The 13342-nt window shown below is 34.8% G+C and overlaps 1 protein-coding gene across 12 annotated transcripts in view; it reads right to left on the minus strand.

Annotated features, from left to right (window-relative positions):
* Window positions 1-13342, minus strand: part of CAMK2D (calcium/calmodulin dependent protein kinase II delta) — a 305906-nt gene that overhangs the window by 142027 nt on the left and 150537 nt on the right. For all 12 annotated transcript variants that reach the window (XM_077755039.1, XM_077755034.1, XM_077755032.1 and 9 more), the window contains exon 4: window positions 6354-6408. In XM_077755039.1, coding sequence (XP_077611165.1) covers window positions 6354-6408 — 55 coding nt within the window. The remainder of the gene's footprint in view (window positions 1-6353; window positions 6409-13342) is intronic.

Below are 13342 nucleotides of genomic sequence, written 5' to 3' on the forward strand. Positions count from 1 at the left end.
TTACCTAACACTGACATGCTTCTTGGAGCTGCAGTGGACAGGATTCACTGCCCCACAATAAGCCCTTCTGGCAAAAAGATCAGAATATACTATTCCACAATAAGCTACTTTGCCAAAAAGACTATTTTGATCTAAAATCAATTGAGAATCAACAAATACAATTAGAATTCTCTACCTTTCCTTATCTGCCTAAAAGTAGACAATACATTTCCCTCTGAGGAAGATATCTGTTTTATATACCAGGGAAAGAGCAATTCTTATCTAAGACAAGAATGGGACACCCTAACTGCTTCTTTTAGTTTCATTTCTTTTCTACAAACTCCCATGCACGCCAACATTAATAAAACTTGTGTATTTTTTCTGTTACTTTTCCTTTAGTCTAATTCACGTGCCTTCATGTACTGAACATAAGAGGGTATAGGAAAAGCATATCCTCTCTGATAAAGGTGTGATCAAACCTGAATAACGGTACTCAGGTAAATGAGCATTAGCAAAAGTGTTTTTCATACTAACATTCATCATAGCATGAAGGACATATCCCAGTTTATAATACTATACCCTTGACTTATATAACAAAGGAGATCTAACATATTAAATCGATAAAGAAATAACAGGTCTAAAAAAGAGTAGATTCTTCTCTCTCACTAAATATGTGGGGAAAAAAAAATCCCTGTTTTCCCAGCCCTGCCCAGCAGTAAAGAGGCACACCCCTGGGGTTCCATAGGAGGCTAAACAGGACACATGAACTTCTACACCCACCTGAAAGTAATAAGATGGCACCTAATACCCCTGACAATGTGGTATCAGAGGTGGCCTGTTAAAAAGATTTAAATTAAATCCAAGGTTTCATAAAATAATACCTAAATGTCCAAGATATAATACAAAATCAGTTACTATATCAAGAACCAAGAAAATGTCTGTATGAATGAGAAAAAACAATGAACAGACACCAATACCAACAACACCAAGATGACAATGCTGTTGGAATTATCTGACAAGGATTTTTCATCAGCTTAATAAAAATGCTTAGGTGAGCAATTATGAACACACTTAGAAAAAACTGGAAGCCTCAGTAAAGACCAAGAATTTATAGAAAAACTAACAGTCAAAATAGAGCTGAAAAAAATAATACAATAACTAAAATGAAAAACCCAATGGATGCAATTTAACATCAGAATGAAAAAAAAAAATGAAGCAAGAATCAGTAAGCCTGAAGAAAACAGAATAAATTACCTAATCTAAACAAGAGATAAAAAAATTAACAGAGGCACATGACCTTTTAAGGCTATAACAAAGGATCTAACATTCATGTTATCAGGTTCCAGAAGGAGAAGGGGAAAAAAGGGAAGGCTAAAAAAGTATTCAAAGAAATAATGTTTAAAAATTTCCCAAGTTTGGCAGAAGACAAAAACCTGTATATTCAAGAGGTTAGTGAGCACCATATAAGATAAAGTCCAAGAAATTCAAGCTAAGACACATCATAATCAAACTTCTAAAAGCTACAGACAAAGAAAAGATCTTTAAAATAGCCGGAGAGGGGAGCCTGGTTGGCTCAGTCGGTTAAGCGTCCGACTTCAGCTCAGGTCATGATCTCACGGTTTGTGGGTTCAAGCCCCATGTTGGGCTCTGTGCTGACAGCTCAGAGCCTGGAGCCTGTTTCAGATTCTGTGTCTCCCTCTCTCCCTCCCCCACTTGTGCTCTGTCTCTCTCTGTCTCAAAAATAAATAAACTGTAAAAAAATTGTTTTAAACAGCTGGAGAGAAATGACATCTTACTTTTAGGGGAAAAATAGAATGACAAAAGATTTCTCATAAAAATATCAAAGAATCCAGAAGGAATTGGCACAAAATTAAAAGAATATAACTGTTTACCTAGAATTATTTTTAAGTTTCTTTTGAGAGATCGTGTGAGCAAGGAAGGGGCAGAGAGAGAGAGAATCCCAAGCAGGCTCCACACTGTCAGCGTAGAGCTCGATGTGAGGCTAGAACTCATGAACCATGAGAATTGTGACCTGAGCCAAAGTCCAGAGCTGGAAACTCAACCAACTGAGCCACCTAGGTGTCCCTAGAATTTTTTATCTAGCAAAAATATCTTTCAGGAGTGCAGAGGGAAATCAAGATATTCTCAGAAAAAGGGAAACTAAGAATTTGTTGCTAGCAAAACAACCATTCCTGAAGTAATGGGTAAAGGAGGTTATTAAAGAAAACAGGAAATCATAAAAGAACGGATCTTGGAACTTCAGAAAGGAAAAAGAACAATGGAGAAAGTAAAAATATGAGCTCTGAGAAAGGACCAAAGAAGAAGTAATAGCACAATATGGACTGGAGCCAAACTACAGTGATGTGAATAAGCCATGGATGGACTGTGACTATGAAGGAGCCTGTACAGTAGGATTGTGTGTAATCATAGCTTCAGTCTCTATTCTCCAGCATACACTGATCATCAATATGGCAGACATACTTTGTTGCCTATCCAACAGGCAAGACTCCTCTATTTTCTTTTAACAAAGCCATGATTTAAGTCTTACCTGACTATACATATGGAGATTCAGGGGAGGCCAGTTCCCTCCCATAATTACATTTATAAGTGGTCAAAGCCAATTGTTGTAATTCCATTTGCCTCCTCAATACTTGATTCAGGCATGGGCATGAGAAGCAATTCTAAATAACGATTCAATAACAGATTCTCTTCTGAGGGACTGCTGAGAAAAGATTAATGCAGTGGAATTAATACTGCCCTTTTTTTCTGACTTTGAAAGTCACTGATACATGAAAATGAGGTAGCCAACCTGAGAACCAGTTCACATATTACACAGAACAAACTGAAAGATGGAAAAAAATGTTGGTTTCTTAATGACATCACTGAAGGCCTCAATTAATCAAATTTAACACCTAACCTATCTTTAGACTCATATTACAAGAAATAATATTTTTTCTTATTGTTTCTTGTTTCCCAAACATCACATGAAAATGCTGGATAGTAGTCCATTATATGAATTTATCTTAACTATGCAACTGTTTCTCTATTATTGGATCCTTAAGCTGGCTTTCTTTTCTTTTTTCCATTATAAAAGCTGATACAATGAACATATAAATGAATATCTTTTGGCATAAAGCTTTATCTAAATTTAGATAAACTTAGGGTATACTTTCCATGGACTTTGTTTATAGAGGTGAAATTACTATGTCAAATGGTATGGGCAGTTTGAATTCCAGAAATTGTGTTCCTTTTAAACCCTTACCAGTCACACATATTGCCTGTCTCACTATATCCCAGTTGGGCAGAGCAAATTTATTTACTCTAGTTAATAGAACTTAATTTACAAATTCTGATTAGTCTAAGTCAATTTTGGTAATTTCATTCCTCTTGCTAGTGACTGGTTAGGGATGGCATGTGACCCAATCATGGCCAATGAGAGGAAATAGGAAGTTTACTGGGTAAATATTTTATTAATATAAAGAAGAGAGAGGGGCACCTGGGTGGCTCAGTTGGTTAAGCATCCAACTTTGGCTCAAGTCATGATCTCATGGCTTGTGAGTTTGAGCCCCATGCTGGGCTCTGTGCTGACAATTCAGAGCCTGGAGCCTGCTTGGGATTCTGTGTTTGCATCTCTCTCTGCCCCTACCCTGCTGGTGCTATCTGTGTGTCTTTCTCTCAAAAATAAACACTAAGTTCTTTTAAAAAAAGAAGAGATAACATCTTCCACTGGATATTAACATGTCTGTATATAATACCTTGAACCATACCAATCTGAGAACAAAGCCAACGAACTGAAGTAAACAATGGGAGCCTGATAATGTTGAATCTCTGAGTAAACCAACCTCAAGGATCTTTCCTTGAGTCTTTTTCCATTATTTAATTATAAAGTATTTATTTTTTATTTATCTGAGTATAGTTGATATACAATGTTACATTAGTTTCAGGTATATTTCTATATATTATACATTCACAAGTATACCTACCATCTCTCACCATACAAATGCTATTATATCACTGAAAATATTCCCTTGTGTCTTTAATTCCTGTGACTTATTCATTCCTTAACTGAAGCCTGTATCTCCCATTCCCTTCACTCATTTTGCCCATCCTCTCCAACCTCCTTCCCTCTGGCAACCATCAGTATGTTCTCTGATTCTGCTTTTTGGTTGTATATTCACTTGTTTTTTTTTGTTTTTTGTTTTTTGTTTTTTTACATTCCACATGTGAGTGAAATCACATGGTATTTGTCTTTCTTAGTCTTATTTTCTTAGCATCTTAGCATAATAACAATACCCTTGCTTCAACCATATTGTTGCACATGGCAAGACGTCATCCTTTCTTTGTGGCTGTGTAATGTTCCATTGCATACAAGGGCATGTGTGCATGAGTGTGTGTGTATATATATACTACATCTTATTTATCCATTAATATACTGATAGATACTTAAGTTGCTTTCACATCTTCATTATTGTAAATAATGTTAAAAGGAACATAGAGATTCATATATCTTTTCAAATAGGTGTTGTCATGTTCTTTGGGTAAATACCCAATGAGTGGGATTATTAGATAAAATTGTATTTCTATTCATAATTTTTGAAGGAACCTCCATACTGCCTTCCATGGTCGCTATACAAATTTACATTTCCACCAGTAGTACACAAGGGTTCCTTTTTTTTCTCCATATCCTTGTTAACACTTGTTTTTTGTGTATTTGGTTTTAGCCATGCTGACAGGTATAAGGTGATATCTCATTGTGGTTTTAATTTACATTTCCCTGATCATTAGTGATGTTGAGCATCTCTTCAATTGTAAGTTCTTTATATATTTTGGATATTAACTCATTATTAGATATACCATTTGCAAATATCTTCTCCCATTCAGTAGGCTGCCTTTTTGTTTGGTTGATTGTTTTCTTTGCTGTGCAAAAGTTTTTTATTTTGATGTAGTCTAATAGTTTATTTTTGCTTTTGTTTCCTTTGCCTTAGGAGACCTATCTAGAAAAATGCTGCTATGGCTGATATCAACGTTTTAGGTTTTTAATCCATTTTGAGTTTATTTTTATGTATGGTATTAGTTTCTGCTCTTTCTCTTTTCTTTTTTTTTTTTTTTTTTTTTTTGCATGTAGCTGTCCAGTTTTCCCAGTACCATTTATTGAAGAGATTGGCTTTTTCTCCATTTTCCATATTTTTGTATCTTTTATCATAGATTGACTATATAAATATGGGTTTATTTCTGGGCCCTCTATTCTGTTTCATTGATATATGTATCTATTTTTGTGCCAGTATCATACTGTTTTGATTACTATAGCTTTATAGTATATCTTGGACTCTGGGATTGTGATACCTCCACCTTTGTGCTTCTTTCTCAAGACTAGTTTGGCTATTTGGAGTTTTTTGGTGGTTCCATACAAATTTTAGTGTAATTTGTTCTAGTTCTGGGAAATGCTCCTGGTATAAGGATGGCACTGAATCTGTAGATCACTTTGGGTAGTAGCAACATTTAAATTATAGTAATTCTTCCAATCCATGAGCATGGAATATCTTTCTATTTGTTTATGTCATCTTTAATTTCTTTCATCAATATTTTATAGTTTTCAGAGTAAAGGTCTTTGACCTTCTTGGTTAAGTTTATTCCTAGGCATTTTATTCTTTTTGGTACAATTATGAATGGAATTGTTTTCTTTATTTCTCTTTCTACTTTGTTATTAGTGCATAGAAACACTACTGGTTTTTGCATATTAATTTTATATTCTGCAACCTGACTACTTATTACTTCTAATAGCTTTTTGGTGGAGTCTTTAGGGTTTTCTATGTATGCTATCATGTCATCTACAAATAGTGAAAAGTTTTACTTCTTCCTTACCAATATGGATGCCTGTTATTTCCTTTTCTTGTCTGATTACTATGGCTAGGACTTCCAGATTACATTGAAAAAAACTGGTGAGGTGGACATCTTTACCTTGTTCCTGATCTCAGAGAAAAAAATTCCTCAGTTTTTCACCACTGAGTATGATTTTATCTATGGTTCCTTTTACATAAGACAATAAAATATACATAGTCCAAAATATTCAATGGCAAATTAGCTCACATCAGCCATTTGTATGCCTAAAGGTAAAACTGATAACTGCTTTTAATATCACCATGAACAATCTAAAGAACAGACTTATAATGGTTTGACTTATTAAGATTAACTTAAGTTTTAAATAAACACTCCTGAACAGTCACATTTTTTTCAAAAGAATTAGAGTTGAATGTTATTTGAAGAACACCTAAACTATACGGTCATTAATTCAGACTATAAATTAGAAAAAATATTTAATTCCATATGGTTTTCAAATAGCAAAAATAAATGAACACAAAGTGTGTCGTACTTACAAATCAAACACCAAATAATGGAAGCCCTCTTCTGATATGCTGTCATGAAGTCGCACTAAAAATATAAATAAAGAAATAATTTTTAAAAAAGGGGAAAAGTTCATGTTATATGTATAACAATGATGAACATTAAACCAGACTTCTAATGGGCATCTGTCCCTAACTAAAAATGTTGGTAATACCCTTTATTCTGGGCTCTGATAAGTGAATATCCTCTACAACAGGGCTTGGGTTCAGACAAACCCAAGTTTTAAGTACTGGTTCTGACAATTATTAACTGTGTGAGCTTAATCAGATTAATCAACTTATCATGATAATAGTCCCTATACTTTATAAAATAGTTGAGAAAGTTAAATGAGACAGTAAAAGTAAAACAATACACATATTACTCAGTGAATACTAAATAAATATTAATGATTGCTATAATATATATCTATTGATTCAAAGTTACCAGGTTCTAGTAATCTTCCTACTTGGAATCTCTTCCTTGTCATTTTCTTTGCTATCTCTCTAGTCCAGGTCTTCCAACAATGCATGCCTTGGTCAATACAATAGGCAGGAAGAGTGATCATTCTGAGAGTCTAGCAGGTGGTCTCTTTATGTGTGCTCTCCTCACCCCTTTTTTTGGTGGGGGGAAGAGGGGAGTTTCTACATAGCAATCCCTGGACAACCTGTCAAAAGAATTTTTATTATGCCGCTTCTAAACTCAAATCACCAAAATCCATTTACCAAGTCATCAGCCAAAAATACACAGGTAGAACTTCTAATAAAGTAATTTATTAGTTCCTCAAATTCATACTACTTTAAATTTTCCAATGAGCTAGATTTACATTAATAAGTAGCCAAAACAAATGTTTGCTCTTCTGAACTGGAAACACTCATTATCTACTATAACTCTAAAGTAAACTAACTACCCATGTAGAACTTATATACTGCTTTTTCTGCTGTTTGTTTTTGCATAAGTCCCCTTCCTACCCCAACTCATTCTCACAGATGGCAAACTCTTCCTATTTATCCAAGTCACTTGGGGTGACCTGGCCTTCACTGGGAGCAACAGAGGGCAGAAAAAGCAGAAAACCTCTAGGACACAAATGCTTTTGAAAAGTTATCACAAAAGGATAATGATTTCTACTACATCCTGTCCTTACTATGTTCCCCATGAAATGATGGCCACCACATATAAAATGTGGATTCGAAAGAACATTTAGATTGTCACACAAACTATAATGATCCACAGAGGGAGTCTGCAGTACCCATGAAGTTCCCAACTCATAGACGTAACATAATCTCCTTGTTTACAATCCAAATCCATACCCTTCGGATATCATCTTTGACCTGATGCTATTAAAATCTTTTCTGAATCGGTCTTCAGATATTTTTCCAAGGTAGAGAAAGACTTTTGTTCCATTATACCGAATTTCTTTCTCATTAATACTACCATACAGGTATCTTATTTCATAGCTTTTTGAATCCCTCACAGAGATCTGGCACATAGTAGATTGTCTTTCGTAAAACTGCTTGGAGCACTTACTATATATATGCAAGGCATTCTTTCAAGTTCTTGGACAAAAATTTCAAAAGCCCAGTATACCTATATACATCTAAAATAAAACTATTAATGCCAAACAATTCTCCCATAACTTTAATTGTGTGAAGGGTATTCTTCAGTTTATCATTATCAAATATGCCTACTACCTTTGTTTAAATTTATCCATCCAAATAAAATAAAAAATTAGGCTCAGTGATGTGTATTCTGTTCAGTCATTCAGCACAGCAAGGAAAGTCAGGTCCTAAGTGATAATCCAGAGCTTCCTCATATGACACAGTCTCACAGATACCTCACTGAGCAACTGTAATACAACCTATATTTAAAGAAGCTCAAAGAATCATATGTCTAAAGTCAGTTATTCTGTGAAAAGAAGATGGATTTCCATGCTATCAAAGTTAAAATGAAAAGTAAAAATCACAATGTGATTAGGAGGAAATGATAACTTCTTTCTTCCACTGTTTCAAAACTGTCAAGTGGAAATGGGGATCACAGATTTTCAGATCAAAGGGCTGTGGAGCTAAACAGAAGTGGAAATTTCAAATGGATAAACGGTATTACTTTCTGGTTCTATTGGGAACAAAATTTTCTTAGTATGATTACCACTACCTTACTAATACTTGGAAATAATCATCATTTAGAAATAAATTATTTTCTGAACAAGTCAAGAGTGACTCAGATGCAAGCTTAATGATTAAACATATATTGTTTTGGTGAAAATGTGTTTCACAAAAGCATTTAGGCAGTAAGCACATAATAAAGCTTAAGGACAAATCATTTGACACAAGTTCACTACTTTTGTGTTACACAATTTCAAAATAATCTCCACTATTTCTCACCAGCCATTTGAGCAGGTGAGATTAATTATGTATGAGTGATGTTACTGATAAAGCAGAAAACAACTAGCATCATCTTTACTTGGGGTAAATATATATATACACATTTACTTTCTTCCTTCATTCCTTATTTTTTTTTAATGTTTTTTTTATTTCTGAGAGAGAGAGAGAGAGAGAGAGAGTGTGTGAACAGGAGGGTCAGAAAGACGCAGGGCTCGAACCCACAAACCATGAGATCATGACCTGAGCCGAAGTCAAATGCTCAACCGACTAAGCCACCCAGGCGCCCCACCTCATTCCTTCCTTATGACCTCCCTATTTCCTTCTACTCTCTTTAAAATAAAGAACTCAAAAACAAAACTAAATGAAATGCTTACAATTTCATTTATTGACCAAACTATGTAATTTCATCTTTACACATTTAGGATTACTTCCACATGTTTAGGAGTACTCTGAGGATAGGTTGCTTTCCTTTTGAAACTTTGAACTCTTTATCTATTATTCTCAGAGTGGATGTTTATATCATCTAAAAGACAGTGCCTTACATGCCCACAGATATTATCTTTTTCTCGTCAAGCCTTTTCTGTCTGTCAAAAGTATCCATCTTCCATCCTTTTCCTCTTTTTAACTGTTTGTCAAGGGTTGAAAATTGTATTTACTTTCACAAAAACTTACATTAATTATCATCTATAGCTGACTGTCAATTCATTTATATGCTGAAGGAAATACAGGATGCTCTGTTCACCACAGATGTTAGCCCAAGATTGGTGGCACCGCGGGCCTGGAGAGCGTGGTGGCTGCTCGACATGCACCATGTTCCTATTATGACTGCTCACCGTTATTACCATCAGCAGTACATACAGGCGCACACAATTAACCTAATCACACTTGTCACTAAGATGCTTCTAGAAAGAAATGTTAAAGAGGATAATGAGAAAAGCATTTGAGAACACAGCTTATAATACTCCTGGGGCATCATTCTTTTCTGAAGTTTCCTCAAAGGTAAAATCAAGTCACGGATGAATGAGTTTTCATAAATGAAAATGGTGTAACAGTTTTTATCCAATTCAACAATAAAATGCTAAATTCTAGAGCATTAAATATGAAACTTACAAAGGGGGGGTTTCTGAGACTAAAATATTTCCAAGATTCAATGGATCCATGGCCTAATCCTTTTCCTTTCTTTTTCTCAGATCAGTTTGGTAGTTTACATTCAAATTATGAGATCACAGCTTTCTCTTTCTGTCCTATATTCCCGCATGCTAGCAATACAAAGGGGCCGAATAGGACTAAATAGGACCTTACAATTATCAGAGAAAATGAATTTTATGTAGATGTGAAGGAAGTTTCCTATTTAATACTTACTCTCATTTAAGGGGCTAAAAGTTATAATAAAATAACTATAGAGTTTACTGTGTCAACACAATGCAAATAATTTTGCAAGAGTTATTTTAGTTAACATAGACAACCTTTCCCATCACCTTTTACAAATGAATGTGCACAGGCTTAGAGAGGTGAAGGAAACTTCCAAGGCTTAACAGCTGGGAACTGGCCAGGCTATGCCCATAACCCAGAGCTGGCGGGGTCGGAAGACCTGATTCTGGCTCAGAATACAACACGGACCCTCTAAAACTACCATGGACCCTACAAACTACCCCCCCCACAATACATTAGAGAGTATGGACTGGTTTGTCAGGATAAAATACTATTTATTTATTTTTTAAACATTTTATTTATTTTTGAGAGAGAGACAGAGACAGCATGAGCAGGGGAGGGTCAGAGAGAGAGGGAGACACAGAATCTGAAGCAGCTCCAGGCTCTGAGCTAGCTGTCAGCACAGAGCCTGAGGCGGGGCTCGAACCCACAAACTGTGAGATCATGACCTGAGCCAAAGTCGACGCTTAACCGACTGAGCCACCCAGGCGGCCCAGGATAAAATACTATTTAAAAAATTAGGAAAAAAATAGTTAAGGTGATTAGAGAAAGAAAAGCAGTGCTAAAAATAACCCCTATTTACACAAAAAGAGAAAAAATATAGATGCTTATTTATTTATTTTGAGGGAGTGTGTGTGTAAGCAGGGAGGGACAGAGAGAGGGGGAGAGAGAATCCCAAGCAGGCTCTACACTGTCAACACATAGCCCAATGCAAGGCTCAGTAGCACGGACCATCAGATCATGACCTCAGCTGAAATCAAGAGTCAGACGCTTAACTGACTGAGCTACACAGGCACCCCCAAAAAAGAAAAATATTTTGAATTTAGGAAGTTTAAAATGTGATGCTGTATTTGTCTCTCTATGCAGTCCCTATATCCCTAGAAAATTGTTAATTCTCCTCTTCCAATTAGGAATATTAGAATTCCCAATGACTTGGCTATTTTATTAAAAATTCTAATTAGTTAAAGAATTAAAAAATCTATATAATGTGTAAAATCTATATAATGTGTAAAATAAATTTAATGGTTTTAATATTTCTATAACATGGATATTATAACTTGGGAAGAAGCAGAGGTACATGTATGTGCATGTTAGGAAGGTGGAAATGGGTGTGAAAGGGAGAAAAGGGAAAGACTGAGAATTAAACTCTAAATGGAAGCTGTGTCAAAACTGCTTATTAGGTACATCTTATCTATTTTGATGACATATATTAAGAACACTTCTGTCAAAGGAAAGTGAACATATTCTTTCATGGTGATTTATTATCTTTCGAAAAAGACTAACAGGATACAAAGTTACATGTTCCAATTTTAGTATCCTTCCTTCTCTCTTCATTTCCTAGGCATCTTCTATATACAATCAAGCATGGTAATTATAATTTTGTGAAGTTATTTATACTACTTATCACTTGGTTCAAATTATACTGCTTATTAGTCATCCATTCAACCATACTCACTACCTGCTGTTCCCTACTAGAATTTATTACGGAGATGTGACAGCCTATTTCATTGGTGGCCCCCAATTGACCATGTCTATCAGTACTCATGTCCTGGTGCAGTCCTCTCCCACACTGACTCTGGGTTTGGCCATGTGACTTGCTTTGTGTGATCAGCATGTGCAATGCTAACAAGAGATTTCATAAGTTGTTGTACATTGGAGTTGTCCTCTGGAAACCACATGCTATGCTAAAAGGAAGTTTGAGATAGACTTAGACAAGAGGTCACATGGAGAGAAACTCTGAAGAATAAGATCTCATACTGATAGTCCATCACTAGCAGAGCTCACTGCTGAAGGCTACTGCCATTGTGACTTCAGTTATACCATGTGCAGTAGATCCACTATCCAACGGATTCCAGTTAGTACACAAAGTCATGAGAAATAATTAACATTATTTTAAGCTATTAAGTTTGGAGTGGGAGTTGTTGGCCAACAATAGATAAATCAAAAGGAAAGACAAACTAAAATTTGAGATTGGCCCATTGTCCTCAAAGAATTCTTTCCTTATCATAAACAATTTTTAGCAAAAAAATATATATATAAAGAATAGTTTTCCTCAAGACATGAGTAATTAGAAATCTCTAAAACTAAACATGGCAGGGCAATGTTGTCAATGTTATCATAATACTAATAAAATAATTCTGATACAGAACAGATGCATTGCATTTTCATAATCACTATTTCTCAGCTCTGAGCAATAGTTCTGGTTATGAATGAGGTAGATTTTGCATTTTTAACTTTATTATGTTACAAGGATTAAAGTAGCTGAATTTGGTTCACATACTGGGATGGAAAAATGGCAGTTTGTAAGTCAGATTCTTTTTATATTCTCATCAGCAGTTAATTATATTTCAGAGCTAGAGCAAGCACTAGCAAGTTATGGCCAAACAATGTGTCACAGCTCTCTCAAAAGAGGGATGCCAACATTGAGTTCATTTGTTAATTGAAACACACACACACACACGCATCTCAAACATTACAACATTCAAATTCCACTACTCTAGAGACCAACTGAGCTCAACCATTACTACTGGCTCTTTTGTGACAAGGCTGATCATTTCTGGAGAGAAAAGTTTTCAAACAGTCATAAAAGCACTGAAAGGAAAATTCAAAATCAAAGTAACATTTCTAAAACTCCGAAGGCACATCTGCATGTGCATGTTTTTCTAATTTCTATTTCTTATAACACAAATAATACAGTTGATAAAACAATACCATTTAAAATATATTAATTTAGGTTTGTATATTTAAAAAATATATGTGTTGATTCTTTGAGATATGGATGTATGCACACTGTTCATTTTATTTTGAGTAAAAATATAGGCAATCAACAGACTTGTAGCACTTATACTTTGATTTTCTTTATTTGTCTTAATACTTTAAAAAAATTACACATAAAAAGTGGGAATCTGACTTAGCTGGCTAAGGCAAATAAATAAAACAAACCACGGTGTGTCCTAATTTTAGATATCTGAACACAAATTGCTGGAATTGCATGAAGGATTTGTATTTTTGACAAATACTTACCAATATACCCAATAAATGCCAAATGAACCATTATTCAGTACTCAAGTATTAAAATTAACATAAGAAATCCAAAAGCTGTTTTAATAAAATTTCAAACATTTTCCTGTTATGACAAGAAAATGTTTTTAAACTCAACTAACCTTAAACTA

This window comes from Crocuta crocuta, unplaced genomic scaffold (genome assembly GCF_008692635.1).
Source record: "Crocuta crocuta isolate KB4526 unplaced genomic scaffold, BGI_CrCroc_1.0 scaffold52, whole genome shotgun sequence".
Classification (NCBI taxonomy): Eukaryota; Metazoa; Chordata; class Mammalia; order Carnivora; family Hyaenidae; genus Crocuta; species Crocuta crocuta.